This window comes from Geotrypetes seraphini, chromosome 7, assembly GCF_902459505.1.
Source record: "Geotrypetes seraphini chromosome 7, aGeoSer1.1, whole genome shotgun sequence".
Lineage (NCBI taxonomy): Eukaryota > Metazoa > Chordata > Amphibia > Gymnophiona > Dermophiidae > Geotrypetes > Geotrypetes seraphini.
Genome location: NC_047090.1, coordinates 92,531,676 through 92,548,679, shown reverse-complemented (window position 1 = coordinate 92,548,679; position 17,004 = coordinate 92,531,676). Strand labels below are relative to the sequence as shown.

The following is a 17,004-nucleotide window of genomic DNA, read 5'->3' as shown; positions in this document are numbered from 1 at the left end:
AAAGAAGAGGAGCAAGAAGCTGTAAGGTCACTGGAAGGAAAAAGAATAAAGGAATTGGCAGATGAAGGAATCGTGGCTGAGAGTGAGGCTATTCATTTGCAGGAGGCTGGCCAAGTAGACAGAAGGTGGTAGTCTAACACACAAAAGGACAGGGAGCTAGACAGACAGATTTAAAGGAAAAATGCACAAGGAGAGAGAGACACACAGAAAAAAACAAAAAAAAACAAAAGGAGAGAGATAAGAAAAAAAGACAGAGAGACATACAGCAGCCAATGAGACAGATAGACAGACAGTAGCCAAGGAGACAGACAGAAAAACACAAAAGGAGAGTGATAGGAAAAAAAGACAGAGAGACATACAGCAGCCAATGAGACAGATAGACAGACAGTAGCCAAGGAGACAGACAGAAAAACACAAAAGGAGAGAGATAGGAAAAAAAGACAGAGAGACATACAGCAGCCAATGAGACAGATAGACAGACAGTAGCCAAGGAGACAGACAGTAAATTGTTTTAACTCTTAAGTCTGCACATATATTCTAGCACCCGTTAATCTAACGGGCTTAAACACTAGTACAGTATAAGTTACATTTCTTAGCCATCCTACAAATAGAATTTCTCCATCATACTCTCATTTAAGCTTGGGAGTTCTCATCCTAAGTACTATGTGCAACTTTAGCTCAAGCATATTCATAGTGGGTATCCTGAAAACCTGATTGGCTCAACTGAGATAAGATCCATTAGTCAAGCTAAAAAATTCAATTTTCTTCCATAATATCACATTCTGTTGGCTTTTCTCATTTCATTTCTCTCAACCCACATACGAACCTTTCCATTGCTGGGGTCCAGAAATCTTTTTTTTTGGCAGAAATTCACGTTTTCACCCAATTTAAGTTGTCACACAATCCAGCATACATGTTTAAGCACATATTGCGTGCCCTCCAGCCCATAATCATTCTCTGGGCACATCACTAGATGCCAGTAGAAAAAGCAAGCACTAGCACACAAAGGTATTGTAAAGGCACCACAAGATTGACAAAGGTGCTATGGCTGAGCAGGGAAGGAAGTAAAAAGAACGTGAAGTGGTCTAGTTGGACATGATGATAAGGGGGAAAGTTCTGGGGTGAGGCTGAGAAAGATAAGGAGTGTGGTGCTGGGGGACAGATATAGATCAGAGAAGAGAGAAAAGAGGCTGTGAGGAGCATCATCTTTACCTGCCATTTTTGACATCCAATTCCATTCATTTCAATATAAAATCTTTGACTTGGCTTTATTAGGGGGCCCTTTTACCAAATTGTGGTTAAAAAATGGCCTTACCACATGACCTACACACTAAGGCCATCTTTATTGCTGGGGTAAAATGGCTGATTTTCTAATTTTTCTTATTAATAGCCATGCACTAATTTTCCCATTAATGCATGGCCATTAGCTTGTGAGCCTCTACCAGAACCTCTTTTGTAGGCACTAGGGACTCGCGTACTAAATCTGCATAGTTGATTAGCGCATGCCGACTGATTAGCACAGAACACACCCACTCTCTCCCCAGACCCACTCCCAGTACTAAAAAAGAAATAAAATCTTCAAATGTTTGTGCACATATCAAAATTACTATGGGATGCCTCAGTGCGCTCTCCGATAAGCGGTTTTTTGCTGTGGTAAGCTTACAAAGCTGCAGTAAGCACTAATGCATAAGAGCCTCTTAGCATGGTAATCCACTTAAATAAAAGTTTCACTTTAGATTTATATACAAACCCTTCTATTTCTCATATATATCACTATTTATAACTTGATGGACTTCGCTGGCTGTTTTTAGATTAAACATTTGATTCTGAAAACACTTAGCCACAATTCTTCATCTGTCCAACACCCTCGTTTAGAAATATCTTTGAAGCACTCACATAAAGCTTAATAGTTAAATACACTCATCTTAAGTAGATGTTTCAGTGACATCATGTTTCGCCAGAAGACTGAAGTTGTGGGTTCGAATCCCACACTGCTCCTTGTGCAAGTCACTTAATCCCCATTGCCCCAGGTACATTAGATAGAGTGGGAGCCCACCGGGACAGTTAGGAAAAATGCTTGAGTAATTGAATAATTTGTAATCCGCATAAAATTGTAGGATATGTGGAATATAAGTTATTATTTTTTTAAATTCAAATCATCAATATACTCTTTATACCAATCTAATTGGCTTGTGATTGGCTTCTGGGATTAGTTGCATTTAATTTAAAGAGCTAAAGAATACTATGGCAATCTTAGAGAATTGTTTAGCAGATATGTGCACATTTCAAGGTGAGTTAATAGCGATTTGATGGATATATTAGAGTGGTATTAATAATAATAATTAATTAATAATAATAATTTTTATTCTTATATACCGCCAAAGCCATAGAAGTTCGAGGCGGTTTACAGCAAGAAGCGCTGGACAATCAGCGAAGAGGTTACAGTCAAAGTCAGCAAAGAGGTTACAATCAAAGTCAGCAATACAATCTTACATAATGAAGGAATATGAGAGTTATACAATCTTACATAAAGAAGGAATATGAAAGCTGTTTAGTTCATTAGGAATACTGGTTGATTAAGCAGAGCTGAGAAGATTCTTAGTTAACAAATCGATTGAACAAGCTCATTTTTACCTGTTTTCTAAAATTGAAGTAGGATGATGAGAGCGCGAAAACGTTACTAAGCCAATTATTCCATTTGCCTGCCTGGAAGGCAAGAGTTCTGTCCAAGAATCTTTTGTAGTGGCAGGCCTTTATTGTCGGATAGGAGAACAGATGTATTCTTCGTGTGGGTCTAAGATAACTGGCCAGATTGAAGTGGGAAACGAGGTAAGTGGAGGCTAGGCCAAATATTGATGTGTAACATAGACAGGAGAACTTAAACAGGATCCGCACCTCTAGGGGCAGCCAATGGAGTTTCTGATAATAGGGGCTTATGTGTTCCTATTTCTTCAGCCTAAAGATCAGCCGAACTGCCGTGTTTTGAATGACTCTGAGTCTTAGGATGTTTTTTTTGTAGGATGCCAAGTAAATAATGTTGCAATAATCGAGCAGGCTCAGGATAGAAGATTGAACCAGTAAGCGGAAGGATAGAGCATCCAAGTATTTTCTGATGGTTCTGAGTTTCCATAGTACAGAAAAGCATTTTTTAACTAATAAATCTGTGTGAGCATTAAGAGTGAGGTGGCGGTCCAGGGTAACTCCTAGGATTTTAATGGAGTGGTCAATAGGGAAGACCTGACCATTCAAGGAGATCGATGGGTCACTGATTTTGTCATTAGGGGTAGCGAGGACAAATTTTGTTTTGTCGGTGTTGAGCTTCAATTTGAAGTTGGTCATCCATAGTTCGATTTCCTTTAGAATGGATGAAAGATGAGTCTTAGTCTTGGAGGTCAGAGTGGTAATGGGAATAACAATGGTGATATCGTCTGCATAGATGTAGAATTTAACCTTTAGGTTTTGAAGTAAGTTCCCCAATGAGGCAAGGTAGATGTTGAACAGAGTGGGGAAAAGGGGAGAGCCCTGCGGGACTCCGCATGAGTTGACCCAACTAACTGATTTTTTATTGTCACTGTAGACTTGATATGACTGTTTGCTCAAAAACCCTTGAAACCATTTTAACACATTACCTGTATTAGAGAATGACACAGGAACAAAATTTTTCCCCATCCCCACAGAACTCAATTCCACGTCCCATCTCCATCCCATTCCTTTAAGCTCTGTCTTAACCACACAAGCCTCAAACACTTAAGATTTTGAAGTGTTTGAGGCTTGTGCAGATGAGGACGGAGCTTGCAGGAATGGGGCAGGGCAGGAAAAGAACTCGCGGGGATGGGATGGGAAAATGAGCTCCCGCGGGGATGGGAAAAAATTTGTTCCCATATCATTCTCTAATTGGTATAGAGAGTATATTTAAGGAAGAGAGTGGGCTGGGGCCATCTGTTCTGTTCCAGTCAATAATGCTCAGGTATTTCTGGTAAGAATCCAACCTCAAAAATTCCAGGTTGGTTTTGGTGCCAGATCAGACTCCAAAACTGAAATTTAGTCAGCATTTAATACAATGTCAAGTAGAAAGGATGACTAATACCCAAAATAATCCTCTAAACTGCATTTCAGGTGTATGTGATTAAAGAGTCTTCACATCTTACTTAAACAAATGTTATTGGATTATATTTTTTTCAGGACATCATGAGAAAGAACTATCCCAGCAGTTCTGCATCTTTAATATCTTATTTCACTACTGCTATGCTCCCTATACTGGCTCCCTGTCCAATATCAAATGTGATTTAAGATTCTAAGCTTTACTTTCAAAGCCTATCACCAAGTCACTCCCTCTGATCTATCAATGCTTACCATTTCATAACCACCTACTCAAACTTTATACAGTCAAATCTCGGTTTGCGAGTAACCCGGTTTGCGAGTGTTTTGCAAGACGAGCAAAACATTCTCGCAAAACTTGTCTTGCAAACCGAGTGTTGACTTGATTTGCGAGCACCCACCCCGAGAACCGGCATCGCTCCCCCCCCCCGCACGCAAAGCCCCCCCCCCTGCTCGATTCAGCACCCTCCCCCCCCCGCGCAAACCGGCACCCCCCGCCCGACCAACTTTAACTCACCCCCCGTCTGGCACCAGCACGCAGCCCACAGGACGTGCCTGTGCCGCTTGAAGATCTTCTTCCTGCCTCTGCCGGCTTTGAGCATGCATCTGCGCATGCTCAAGCCCTTCTAATTCTCCCTCTCGCCGAGGTGGGGGGGTGGGAACGTATCAAAGCGAGTTTCCATTATTTCCTATGGAGAAACTCGCTTTGATATACGAGTATTTTGGTTTACGAACATGCTTCTGGAACGAATTATGCTCGTAAACCAAGGTTCCACTACTATTCTCTTGATGCCTATCACCTTGTACTCCCATCACAAAAGAAAGCATATTATGAATCAACCAAGACCTCAGCCTTTTCCTTCCTAGCCACATGTCTTTAGAATGACCTAACTTCTTATATATCAGGTCAGATCATCATTTTCTTTGTTTAAATTGTAATTTTAAAAACATTATTTTGAACTGGCATATGGTCTTATTCCTAATGCAATAAAGGAGGTTTCTGGAGCATTTGGAGAATGTGGTAATTTCTAAGGTTGCTGGTCATGTATTTTTTACTTGCCCTATTTCTCAGTTGTGATGGAATCATTAGGTCTATCCTATCAATTTTATGGGATTCTTATTTCTTATGATTTTTGTTTGTTTGTTTTAAATACCTTATCCTTCACTTTGATAAAGCAGTATAGCAAACTCTGTATAATAAACCAGTGTTTCTCAACTTCTTCAAGCCAAGTACCCCTCCTAAGTCTAACAAATATCAACCAAGTACCCTGTCTAAGCTCCGCCCCAGACCCGCCCAAGCTAAACTCCAGACCCCACCCCCATAATAATAGTACTAATTGTAATGCAATTTCTTCCATCCATTTTTCATATACACACAATATAATCTTATTAATACATAATGGTAACCACAAAATTTAAAAAACACAAAGCACACTGTACACAGAGAAAATGTTACTTATCATTTATATTAATTTTATTTCAGAGGTCAAGGCAGATGACTTTAAAATATGCAATGTCATCTCAGTAACAACTATAGAAAAATAGACAAATATAATGCAAAATATAGACAGCAGATATAAATTCTCAAAACTGACACATTTCGATCACAAAATTGAAAATAAAATCATTTTTCCTACCTTTGTTGTCTGGTGATTTCGTGAGTCTCTGGTTGCATTTCCTTCTGACTGTGCATCCAATATTTCTTTCTTTCTTTCTGCTTCCTGCATGCTTTCTTTCCTCCAGACCTCATTCCCTTCCCCAACCAACATCTCTCTCTGTCCCTCCACGAGTCCAACTTTTCTCTCTCTCTCCTCCAGCCCCATTGGCAACATATCTCTCTCTCACTGTCCTTCTCTCATTCCCTCCCTTGCTGCAAAGGGAGTGGGGAAAGAAAGAACAATCCAGGGTGCATCCCTCTACTATGACATCCAACATTTCTCCCTCCTTTCCACCAGTCCAACATTTCATTTTCTGCCTCCTGCACACTTTCTCTCCTCCAGTCCTCATTCCTCCCCCAACAAACATCTCTCTCTCTCTCCCTCCATGAGTCTAACTTTTTATTTTCTGCCCTCTCCCCCTTCTCCGGAGTGTGACATTTCTCCTTTCCTCCTTTCTGCCCTCCCCGTCCATCTCTCCCTCTCTCCATGAGTCTTTCTGCCTCCTGCACTTTCTCTTTCTCCTCGCTCCTACCCTCAAGTGTGACATCCCTCTTTCCCACCCCCAGTCCATCTCTCCCCAACCCCACTCATAACATGTTCTCTCCCCACACCATGTTCATTTCTCCCTCTCACATCACTCTCACTCATCTTGCAACAATTTTCCTTCCTTCCTTCCCACCAACTCCACTCACAACTAATATACTCTCTCCCTATGCACCATCTCATCCTCCCCTCCAGCACTTTTCATTTCCCTCCCTTCTCCTTCAAGTCCAGCCGAACCTTTCCCTTCTCCTCCCCTTCTGCCAGGTCGAGCAGCACCTCTTTTCCCTTCTCTTTCCCGCCTTGTCCAGCAGCACCTCTCCTTCTCCCCATGTCCAGCAGTACCCCTTCTTCCTTCCCCATGTCCTGCAGTGCCTCTTCTCCCTGTCCAAAAGTACCTCTCCTCTCCCTAGGGCAGCTCGCTGCATGATTTCAACATCCCCATACAGTTGCTGCTAGTATTAGTTTAGCTGTGGTTCCATCAGGCAGCCTTGGGGCCTTTGCTAGGCCGGCCCACCTCCGATGATGCAACTTTCTCTTTCGTTGGAGGTGGGCAGAGGCTGCTTGATGGAATTGCTGGCTAAACTAACGCAAGTGGCAGCGGGTGGAGAAGTTAAAAGCATACAGTGAGCTGCCGCTGCTGGTCCGGGCATGGGAGTGGGGTGGGGAAGAGAAGACGAGGAAGGCGGGAGATACGTGACTGCAGAAGGAAGTTAGGAGAAATACAGTGCTGGTGCCACGTATATGCGATGGCAGAAGGAAGCTAGGAGATGTACAGTGCCATCACCGCATACCCCCTGACAATGGTGCGCATACCCCTGGGGTACACGAACCATGTGTTGAGAAACACTGTAATAAACCAAACCATCTTGAAGACTGAGCAAGGGGTACTGCTGCTCAATACTCCCTTCTTAAGAATTGGCCAGGTGAATGCAAATTTTTTCCCATGTGTGTGATAAATTCTAAAAAAATTTTTTCATGTGAGCAACAAGTTCTAAATATCAACAATTTTCTAGGTTTGCAAGTATTTATATTATATTACATTACATTGATGTCTTCTATCCCGCCAATACCTTTCAGTTCTAGGTGGTTTACAACAAGAAATTAACCTAGGCATTCTCAGGGAGATTACAAGGTTGATAGCTATAGTATGCGTCGGGGTCTGGGAATGATCAATACAGTTTGGTTAGATCATTTGACAAATTTCTTGAATAGTATGGTTTTCAGTTCTTTCCTGAATGTTTTGTAGTTGGGCGTATTTTTGTGAGTGACCATGTAAAATCTGTGAGCGACATTTCTAGAATTTATGTATGAGCAACATAGCTGCTGCTGTAAAGGGACTCTAACCCACACTTCAGAGCCTTTAAAGCACAGTTACTTACCGTAACAGGTGTTATCCAGGGACAGCAGGCAGATATTCTCACATGTGGGTGACGTCATCTACGGAGCCCCAGCGCGGACAGCTTTTCAAGCAAACTTGATTGAAGTTTCAAGCTTGCTATGCTGCACCACGCATGTGCATGCCTTCTCCCTCCACTAGAGGGCGTATCCCCACCTCGTGGTCCTCAGTTCCATAGCCAGCAAAGAAGCCATCCCCGGGGAGGAGGGCGGGTTGTGAGAATATCTGCCTGCTGTCCCTGGATAACACCTGTTACAGTAAGTAACTGTGCTTTATCCCAGAACAAGCAGGCAGCATATTCTCACATGTGGGTAACCTCCAAGCCAACCAAAAAAGGGCAGGTGGGAGGATGGCAATTTAGGAAAACAGGTTACGTAAAACCGACTGGCCAAACCGGCCATCGCTTCTGGACAACGTATCCAGACAGTAATGGGAGGTGAAAGTATGAACCGAAGACCAAGTGGCAGCCTTACAGATGTCCTCGACCGGCGTAGACCGGAGAAAGGCCACAGAAGCTGCCATAGCTCGGACCTTATGCCCCGTGACTCGACCATGGAGCGTGAGACCAGCCTGAGCGTAGCAAAAAGAGATACAAGCAGCTAACCAGTTGGACAAGGTGCGCTTGGAAACAGGACGTCCCAACCGATTAGGATCGAAGGACAAAAACAATTGAGGAACCTTCCGATGAGACTTAGTGCGCTGAAGATAAAAGACCAACGCCCTCTTATAGTTAAGCATGTGAAGCGCCACCTCGCCAGGATGAGAGTGCGGCTTCGGAAAAAACACCGGAAGAACAATGGACTGATTGAGGTGAAAATCAGACACAACTTTAGGTAAAAATTTAGGATGAGTGCGAAGAACCACCTTGTCATGATGGAACACAGTAAAAGGCGGGTCCGCAACCAAAGCTTGCAACTCACTAATCCGACGAGCGGACGTGAGCGTGAGCAAAAAGATCACCTTCCAAGTGAGAAACTTAAGATGAGATTTGTCAATAGGCTCAAAAGGAGACTTCATCAGCTGAGCCAAAACCACATTAAGATCCCAAACTACAGGAGGAGGTTTCAGAGGAGGATGAACATTCACAAGACCCCTCATGAAATGAGTAACCAGAGGATGAAGAGAGAGAGACCGACCCTCGAGATGCCGATGGAAAGCAGCAATAGCGCTGAGATGCACCCGAATGGAAGTCGTCTTCAGCCCGGACTGGGACAAATGCAACAAATAATCCAGAACCGAAGACACCGGGACCGAACTCGGATCCAGACGGTGCGAGGAACACCAGGAGGAAAATCTGGTCCACTTCTGGGAATAACAAAGCCGAGTCGAAACCTTGTGCGAGGCTTCCAAAACCTCCCTCACAGACTGAGAAACAGGGACCGAAGTCAAGGGGAAAGGAACCAAGCCGTCAGATGTAAAGACTGAAGATTGGGATGCAACAGGGAACCCCGACTCTGAGACAGCAGAGAGGGAAAAATAGGCAGATGTAGAGGCTCCCTGACACTGAGTTGAAGAAGCAGGGAGAACCAGTGCTGACGAGGCCAACGAGGTGCAATTAGAATCATAGTGGCTCTGGTCGATTTGAGATGTACCAACGTTCTCAAGATCAGAGGGAAAGGAGGAAACGCATAAAGGAACCTCCCTTCCCAGTCAAGAAGAAAGGCATCGGCCTCGAGACGGTCCGGGGAGTACAGTCGAGAACAATAGAGGAGCAGTTTGTGAGTCTCCGGGGAGGCGAACAGATCCACCTGAGGAGTCCCCCAGCGGTTGAAGACCTTGTGCAGGACTCGGGAGTTTAGCGACCACTCGTGCGGCTGAAGAAGACGACTGAGTTTGTCTGCCAGACAGTTTCTCTCTCCCTGAATGTAAACCGCCTGAAGGAAGATGTTCTGGGAGACCGCCCATTCCAACAGGTGCAGGGCTTCCCGGCACAGGGACCAAGAGCCCATCCCCCCTTGCTTGTTCACATAGTACATTGCCACTTGGTTGTCCGTCCTCACGAGGACTACCTGATTGTGCAGCAGGTGGCAAAACGCTCGAGCAGCCAGAAAAATGGCACGAAGCTCCAACACATGATGTGACAAAGACGGTCCTCCGCCGACCATAGACCCTGAGTCCGCAGACCGTCTAGATGAGCCCCCCACGCGTACTCCGAAGAGTCCGTGGTCAGGACCTTGCGAAGCGGCGGAACGAGAAAGAGCAAACCCCCGGAAAGATTGGAAGAGTCGGTCCACCAACGGAGCGAGCGTCTCAAAGAGGGAGTCACTGCCACCGGAAAGGAGACCGGATCCCGTCCTGACGCCACTGGGAAGCCAAGGTCCACTGGGGAAGCCTCAGGTGCAAGCGGGCGAACGGCGTGACATGAACCGTCGACGCCATGTGGCCGAGCAGAATCATCAGACTCTGTGCCCATACGGAGGACTGCAGCGAAATCCGGCGGCTCAGTTGAAGCAGGGCCTCCAACCGAGGAGGGGGGAGGAACGAACGGAGGCAAACCGTGTCCAGCACGGCCCCGATAAACTGAAGGGATTGAGCCGGGCACAACTGAGACTTGGGGAAGTTCACTTCGAACCCCAGACGTTAAAGGAAGATGATAGTCTGTCGGGTCGCTGAGATAACCCCTTCCCTGGAAGGGGCCTTGATCAGCCAATCGTCCAGGTAGGGAAAGACCTGCAGACCCTGAGAGCGCAGGGCCGCCGCAACAACCACCATGCACTTCGTGAAGACTCGAGGGGACGAAGCCAAGCCAAAGGGGAAGACCCGGTATTGAAGGTGCAACTCCCCCACCTGGAACCGTAGAAACTTGCGGAAGGCGGGATGCACCGGAACATAAGTATAAGCTTCCTTCAGGTCCAGGGAGCACATCCAGTCCCTCTCGTCCAACAGAGGATACAGGACTGGAAGCGATAACATACGGAACTTCTCCCGGACAAGGAACTTGTTGAGCTTCCGGAGGTCCAAAATGGGGCGCAAGTCCCCGGTCTTTTTCGGGACCAAAAAATAACGGGAGTAAAACCCTTGTCCCCGGTTTTCGAGGGGAACCGGCTCCACCGCCCGAAGGCTCAACAGGGCCTTGGATTCCGAGAGAAGAAGAGGAAGCTGAGCTCGGTTGGAAAGAGATGCGTCTGGCGGATTGTCCGGCGGCGGAGTCATGAAATTCAGTGAGTAACCCTCCGAGATGACACGGAGTACCCAAGCGACCGAAGTGATTAGAGTCCAGACCGAATGAAAATTTCTTAACCGACCCCCGATGGGGAGCGGGGTTGGCGAGAGCTCGGAGGGGGCCCGCCCGCATCCGCTCAGCACGTCAAAAAGACGGCGCCGGCTTAGACGCCCCTTGCGCTGGAGGCTTCTGGTGCTGTGCCCTGGCCTGCTGAGGTGGCCGCCGGGGAGGAGGCCTGGAGAACGCCGGCGTAGACTTCTGCGGATAACGCTGCGGCGGGGGTCTATATGGTTTCGGAGTCGCCAACTTGGCTTTAGGACGGACCAAGGAGGCGAGAGAGCGCTCATGCTCGGACAGACGTTTCGTCGCCGCCTCCAGAGATTCATCAAAAAGTTCCGATCCGACGCATGGTAAATTGGCCAGGCGCTCCTGCAAATTCAGGTCGATATCCACAGTGCGCAGCCACGCAAGACGGCGCATCGCCACCGCAAAGGCGGAGACCCGTGACGACAACTCAAAAGCGTCGTAGATGGCATGAAAGAGGAACAAGCGCAGCTGAGACAAGGTTTCCATAAACTCGCCAAAGTCTTTCTTATGTGAATCTGGCATAACCTCGTGGTAACGGGGCATCGCCTTCACCATCTTGCGCAGATAGGAAGAAAAGGTGAAAGCGTAGTTAAGCACATGGTTAGCCATCATCGAATTGTGATAGAGGCGGCACCCAAACTTATCTAGGGTCCGCCCCTCACGCCCTGGCGGGACCGCAGCCGAAACCCGAGAAGGCTGGGACTTTTTCAGAGCTGACTCCACCAGTAAAGACTGGTGGGACAACTGCGCCTTCTCGAACCCCTTACAGGGGACCGTGCGGTACTTTGACTCCATTTTCGAGGGAACCGCCGTGACAGCATAAGGGGAGTCCATGTTCCGTAGGAATGCCTGATGTAGAATCTTGTTCAATGGCAGGCGCGGAGACTCACGGGGGGGATATGGCAAATCTTGCTCCTCCAGGAACTCCTTTGAATATTGGGACCCAGACAAAAGGTCGAGGTCCAAAGCCTTCCCCATGTCAACGACAAATCTCGAGAAAGAGGAGGGCCTCAAGGTAGGGGAAGGAGATCGAGAGGCCCGCCCGTCAAGAAGGATGGGGAAGCCTCGCGGGAATACCTGGGTTCCCGACCGGTACCAGACACCGAGCCCCACGAAGCCACACCAAAGGATTTCGTCGGGGTCGGCAACCTACGATGCCCCGAGGAACCCCTCGGGGAAGTCCCCGGGGTACGAGGAACCGAGGCAAGCTCCTTCCTCCTCGGGGAGGAGTCCCTCGATCCCCTTCCCTCCGAGGAACGCACAAGCCTCGGGTTATCCAGGCGGAGCTCCGAGACCTTCAGAGCCTTCGTTTTCCTCGCCGGCGAAGAGCGACCCCGCCTCCGAGGCGACCCCCGAGGGCGCTTAGGTTTGCGGGACTGATGCTTCGCCTGAGGCCGACCCGAGGGCGAGGATCCCCGGGAGGACCTCGACGAGGAAGACGAAGAGGAAATCCGGCGAACCCTGCGCACCTTGCCCCGAGGCCGCACACTCCGCTCAGGCTGGTCGACTACCGAGGTCGAGGGCAAGGTCGGGGTCGAGGTCGAGGTCGGGACCACCGGTGCCGAGGCCGAGGCTGCCGAGGCCGAAGCCGGCTGCATGTGGGCCAGGGCGTAGGACAGCTCCGAGGCGATCATCGCCCGGAGCATGTCCTGGAAAACGGGGACAGCCATCATAGATGGCATGTCCAAAGTCGGCGGGTGCTCCCTCGAGGGCGACCTCGGTAACGAGTATTCCTGCGGGGCACCCGACTTCGACGCCCGGGGCGGGGCCGAGGATGTCCCACCCGCCCCCGTCGAGGACCCCGTGGATGGCTTCTTCGAAGACCCTAGAGCAGAGGAAGGAAGCGAGGACTTACCCAAAGTTTGCTTCGGGGTCGAGGACGGTTTCGAAGAGGAAGGCAGCCGCGGCGAGGTCAAGGGAGTTGAGGCCGAGGTCGAGGCCGAGGTCGGGGCCGAAGCCGAGGCCTTCCCCGCCGCGGGATCCACAGCAAAGAGCTCCGCCATACGGGCACGCCAGCGGTGGAGAGCACGAGGTTGGAATGTGGAGCACCGAGTGCAGGAATCAGTGGGGTGATCCGCATCCAGGCAAATCAGGCACCACCGGTGGGGATCGGTGATAGAGAGCAACCGAATGCACCGGGTGCACTTTTTAAAGCCCATCAAGGGACGGGACATGAACACAAAAAACGGCCGGGAACGAACGAGGTCCCGCGGCCGCGGCTTCCGGGAGCCCCCGGAGCCGAACAAAAACTTTTTTTTTCGACGATTACGGTACACGCAAACTAAGAAAATAACAAACAAAGCACAGCGACCGAGAAAAATCAATCAGCCGCGGTGACAGAAGGCAAAAAGGCACGGAGCACAAAACGAACAGGGCTTCTGGCTCCGCGGAAGAAACAGAACTGAGAACCACGAGGTGGGGATGCGCCCTCTAGTGGAGGGAGAAGGCATGCACATGCGTGGTGCAGCATAGCAAGCTTGAAACTTCAATCAAGTTTGCTTGAAAAGCTGTCCGCGCTGGGGCTCCGTAGATGACGTCACCCACATGTGAGAATATGCTGCCTGCTTGTCCTGGGATAACTAATGTTACAACATACAACTTTTAAGGTAAAAGCAGGCTGAAACACTGAAAAAAAAAAAAAAGACTGGAAATAAAAAAAAAATGTCCTTATGGCAGAAATGAGTTCTCTCTCTCTGATGTGTTTGGAAAGGGTAAAAGATCTGTCCCTGATTTCTCTGGGGAAAAGGAAAAAAACAAGTGAAAGGAAAAAAACACTTTTGAGTTTATAGCAGAAGATAAATAGACAGTACTGTGGGTATTCTAAGGCAAGGCTTTCTCTGTCCAGAAGATAAATGGAGAAAGAGTAAGATAATGAAAAGATGTGAACTTCATAATAAAAGATATGAACTTACCTTCATACATGTCCACCAAGCTGACAATCAGCTTCTTCTCCCACTTTCCAAAAAGAAACTAAATTCAACTTCATGCACAAAAGAAGTATTCCTATAAAGAGAATTCCTCGGCATTAAAAAACAGGCCTTTATAACAACTGCGGTCTAATCAAACATGTTCTTCTTAGACATCACTTTGACTCCTAGTGTTAATACAAGATTACAGCTAAGGGTCACCAGCATCATTTCAAACTTGGGGACCTCATGGAATTTCACAAGGTAGGCCTGGTTAGAGCCTATGGAAGGATGAGTGGGGGGCATTTTAAGATAGACATCAGAATATGAGCACATAGAGACAAAACCCAGCTAATTATATATAATAAATTTTCAGAAAGCTAAAAGATTAATCCTGCAGTCTATATAGGTTTCCAAAGTTGGGTGCAGATCACAGATTCATGTGTAAACTAATTTGCTATCAAAAATAAAACAGAGGTGCTTGATTTTTAACCTGTATCAGCTTAATATTTCCATCAGTTTAATTCTTTTTGCATCTCCTGTTATTCTACCTTCACTTTACTAAGCTGTGGTAAAAAGTTGCCATAGTGCAACAAGGATTATTTTCGCACACATGCTGGAGATGAATGCATGGCTATGTGGATGGTGTCTTCAAGAGCATTTTGGCTTTCTACACCATGGGATGACCTTGTGGGTGTTCTGGTGTTTGTGTATCCATGTGTTGGTTTTGTGTGTCTTCAGTTATTCCTATTTTCATTTGTTGGGACCCCTGGTGGGGGCGTGTTGGCTGGGGCGCAGACCATGTCGGGTCCCTGGGTTTATGTGGAGGTGGTGGCATTGACCGCAGTCATTGATTGATATGGTGGACATAGCCTGCATCTTGTACATTTGTCTGCTGTTCTTTGTTTTTCCTTGTGTTGCTTTTACTTCACTACAGATTGTGTTGGATTTTTCTTTTGTTTTTCTGTGTGTATGAAAGATATGGTTTTCTGATAGCGTTGACCAGCCTTGTTTGGCAAAATGCAATACGCATGGTTACTGGGAGCACCTTGAAAAATAAACCTGATTTGAATCTCAAAAAAAAAAAAAAAAAGAGTAGACCATGGGTATACATCTATCAAAGAAGGGAAGAAGTGTCTTCAGCAGCAGGCTGGCTAATCTACTGAAGAGGGCTTTAAATTAGAAGTGATAGGGCAGGGTGATCAAAGCCCCCGTATGAGTATAAGCCCTCAGGAAATTAAATCACACAATACTTCTGCACGGATGGGAAAAGGGGGCAAGTCTGGAAAGCAGTATGTACTAATGCTTGAAGTATGAGAAAAAATTCTGGATCTAGAAGCTGTAATGAAAGATGAGTTGGATACAGTAATGATCACAGAAACATGGTTCACAAAGAATAATGACTGGGATGTAGTTATAGTGGGCTATATGTTCAGGAAATACAGGGTAGGAAGAAAAGAAGGGACAGTAGCGTTATATGTTAAAGATCATATTAAAGTCACACAATTGCAGGATCTGCAGGGAAAGAAGAGGGAGTGGTAAATATATTTATATTGGTGTGATATGCAGACCTTTACAGATGGAAGAAGTGGACAGAGATTTAATAGTAGACATTCAAAATATATCTAAAAAATGGTGAAGTTTTACTAATAGGTGACTTTAACATACCGGATGTTGATTGGAGTATCCTTATTGTGGGGTCTTCTAGAAGTAGGGAGATCCTGGATTCTCTACAAGGAGAACTGTTCCAGCAGTTGGTAATGGAACCCGTGTGAGATGGGGGTCATACTGGACTTAGTGTTTACAGATAGGAAAAGTATTTCTGATGTTATAGTGGGTGATCATCTAGCATCCATGATCACTGCATGGTATAGTTTAATATTAAGACAGGTATAGAGAGGGCTCATTCAAAAGTAAATGTTCTAGATTTAAAAAAAAAATAACTTTATTTTGATGGGGGATTACTTCAAGGAATTGTTGTCTGGATGGAAATGTCTGGAAGGAGTAAATGCAGTGGGCAAAAACTGAAAAGGAGTTATTGTAAGGGTGACAAACCTTTTTGTAAGCCAAGTAAGTAAAAGTAAGAGGGAAACAAAAGAGGAAGACAGGCAAAAATATCTGGAAAAGTTAAGAGAGGCTGGCTGAGTAATGAGGAAAGCAAAGATATAAATGGAAGAAGAAACAGCTGACACAGTAAAACAGGGAGACAAAACATTTTTTAGATCAGTGTCTTGCAAACTTTTCCAGCCGGTGGCACACTAAAACCAGTGCCCCAGCCGGAAGTCGACGTGATGACGTCACACACATGCGTAATGTCACGCATCAATGTCCACACATGCGCAGAGGTCCGTCTGGACTGCGACACTGCCGTTACAGGGATCCAGGAGGTGTGGGGAGAAGAGGAGATGTCGGCCAGGAAGAGTCAGCTGCGCTGGCTGACTTCCTACAGGACGTGCCTCTCGCCATGTGCTGCGCCACACAGTTTGCAGTACACTGTTTTAGATATTTCAGTTATAGGAAGAAGTGCAAAAATGGCATTATGATTATGATTTGGAGGGTCACAGCGCAGTCCAGCCGTTCCTGAAGAAGGGGGTGTGCACCCCCGAAACGGAGTCCCGTCGGACGAACTAGACATCTGCTGGCTGTTTGTTTCCACGGAGAAGCTAAGTACTTCCTGTTGGTATTTTTTGCTCTGCTGGATATGGACATTTGATACTTTGGCCCCCTGGATAAGGGGTAAGAGACAATTGCAGTGAATGGTAGAGTGTGTTTTTTTGATTTATTTATATATTTTTTCACACTCAGCACTGTTGGGTGCACTTTAATCACTTAAATTAGCACCGAGTAGAGTCCGGGGATGTTTCACAGTTAACACTCTTCTGGGTGTAAGCCAGTGACAGCCTTTTACCGCTGGGAGTTTCCAGTGGGTGGCTGTGTGACTGAGGGCTCTCCCGTGCACATAAAACTTCTTGTAGATTGTGTTGAGTAGTTTGACCATTCTTGCTCTTGTCTCTCCCCCTTACCTGGTTCTATTTCTTGGGGTTTGGGAGGTTTTTGCTCTTTTTGTGATTTTTTTACCTCCCATTTATTTTCGGGTTTTGTGACTTTTCTGCTGACTCAGGCAGAGCAGGGCGTGTCCCTCCGCTAGTTAAA

General features: G+C 46.6%; 1 protein-coding gene across 6 annotated transcripts in view; it reads right to left on the bottom strand.

Annotated features, from left to right (window-relative positions):
• The window catches only part of MIPOL1 (mirror-image polydactyly 1), a 672,982-nt gene that overhangs the window by 652,509 nt on the left and 3,469 nt on the right, over positions 1–17,004 (bottom strand). For all 6 annotated transcript variants that reach the window (XM_033952866.1, XM_033952872.1, XM_033952868.1 and 3 more), the window contains one exon: positions 13,858–13,948. In XM_033952866.1, coding sequence (XP_033808757.1) covers positions 13,858–13,867 — 10 coding nt within the window. In that variant the 5' untranslated portion in view covers positions 13,868–13,948. The remainder of the gene's footprint in view (positions 1–13,857; positions 13,949–17,004) is intronic.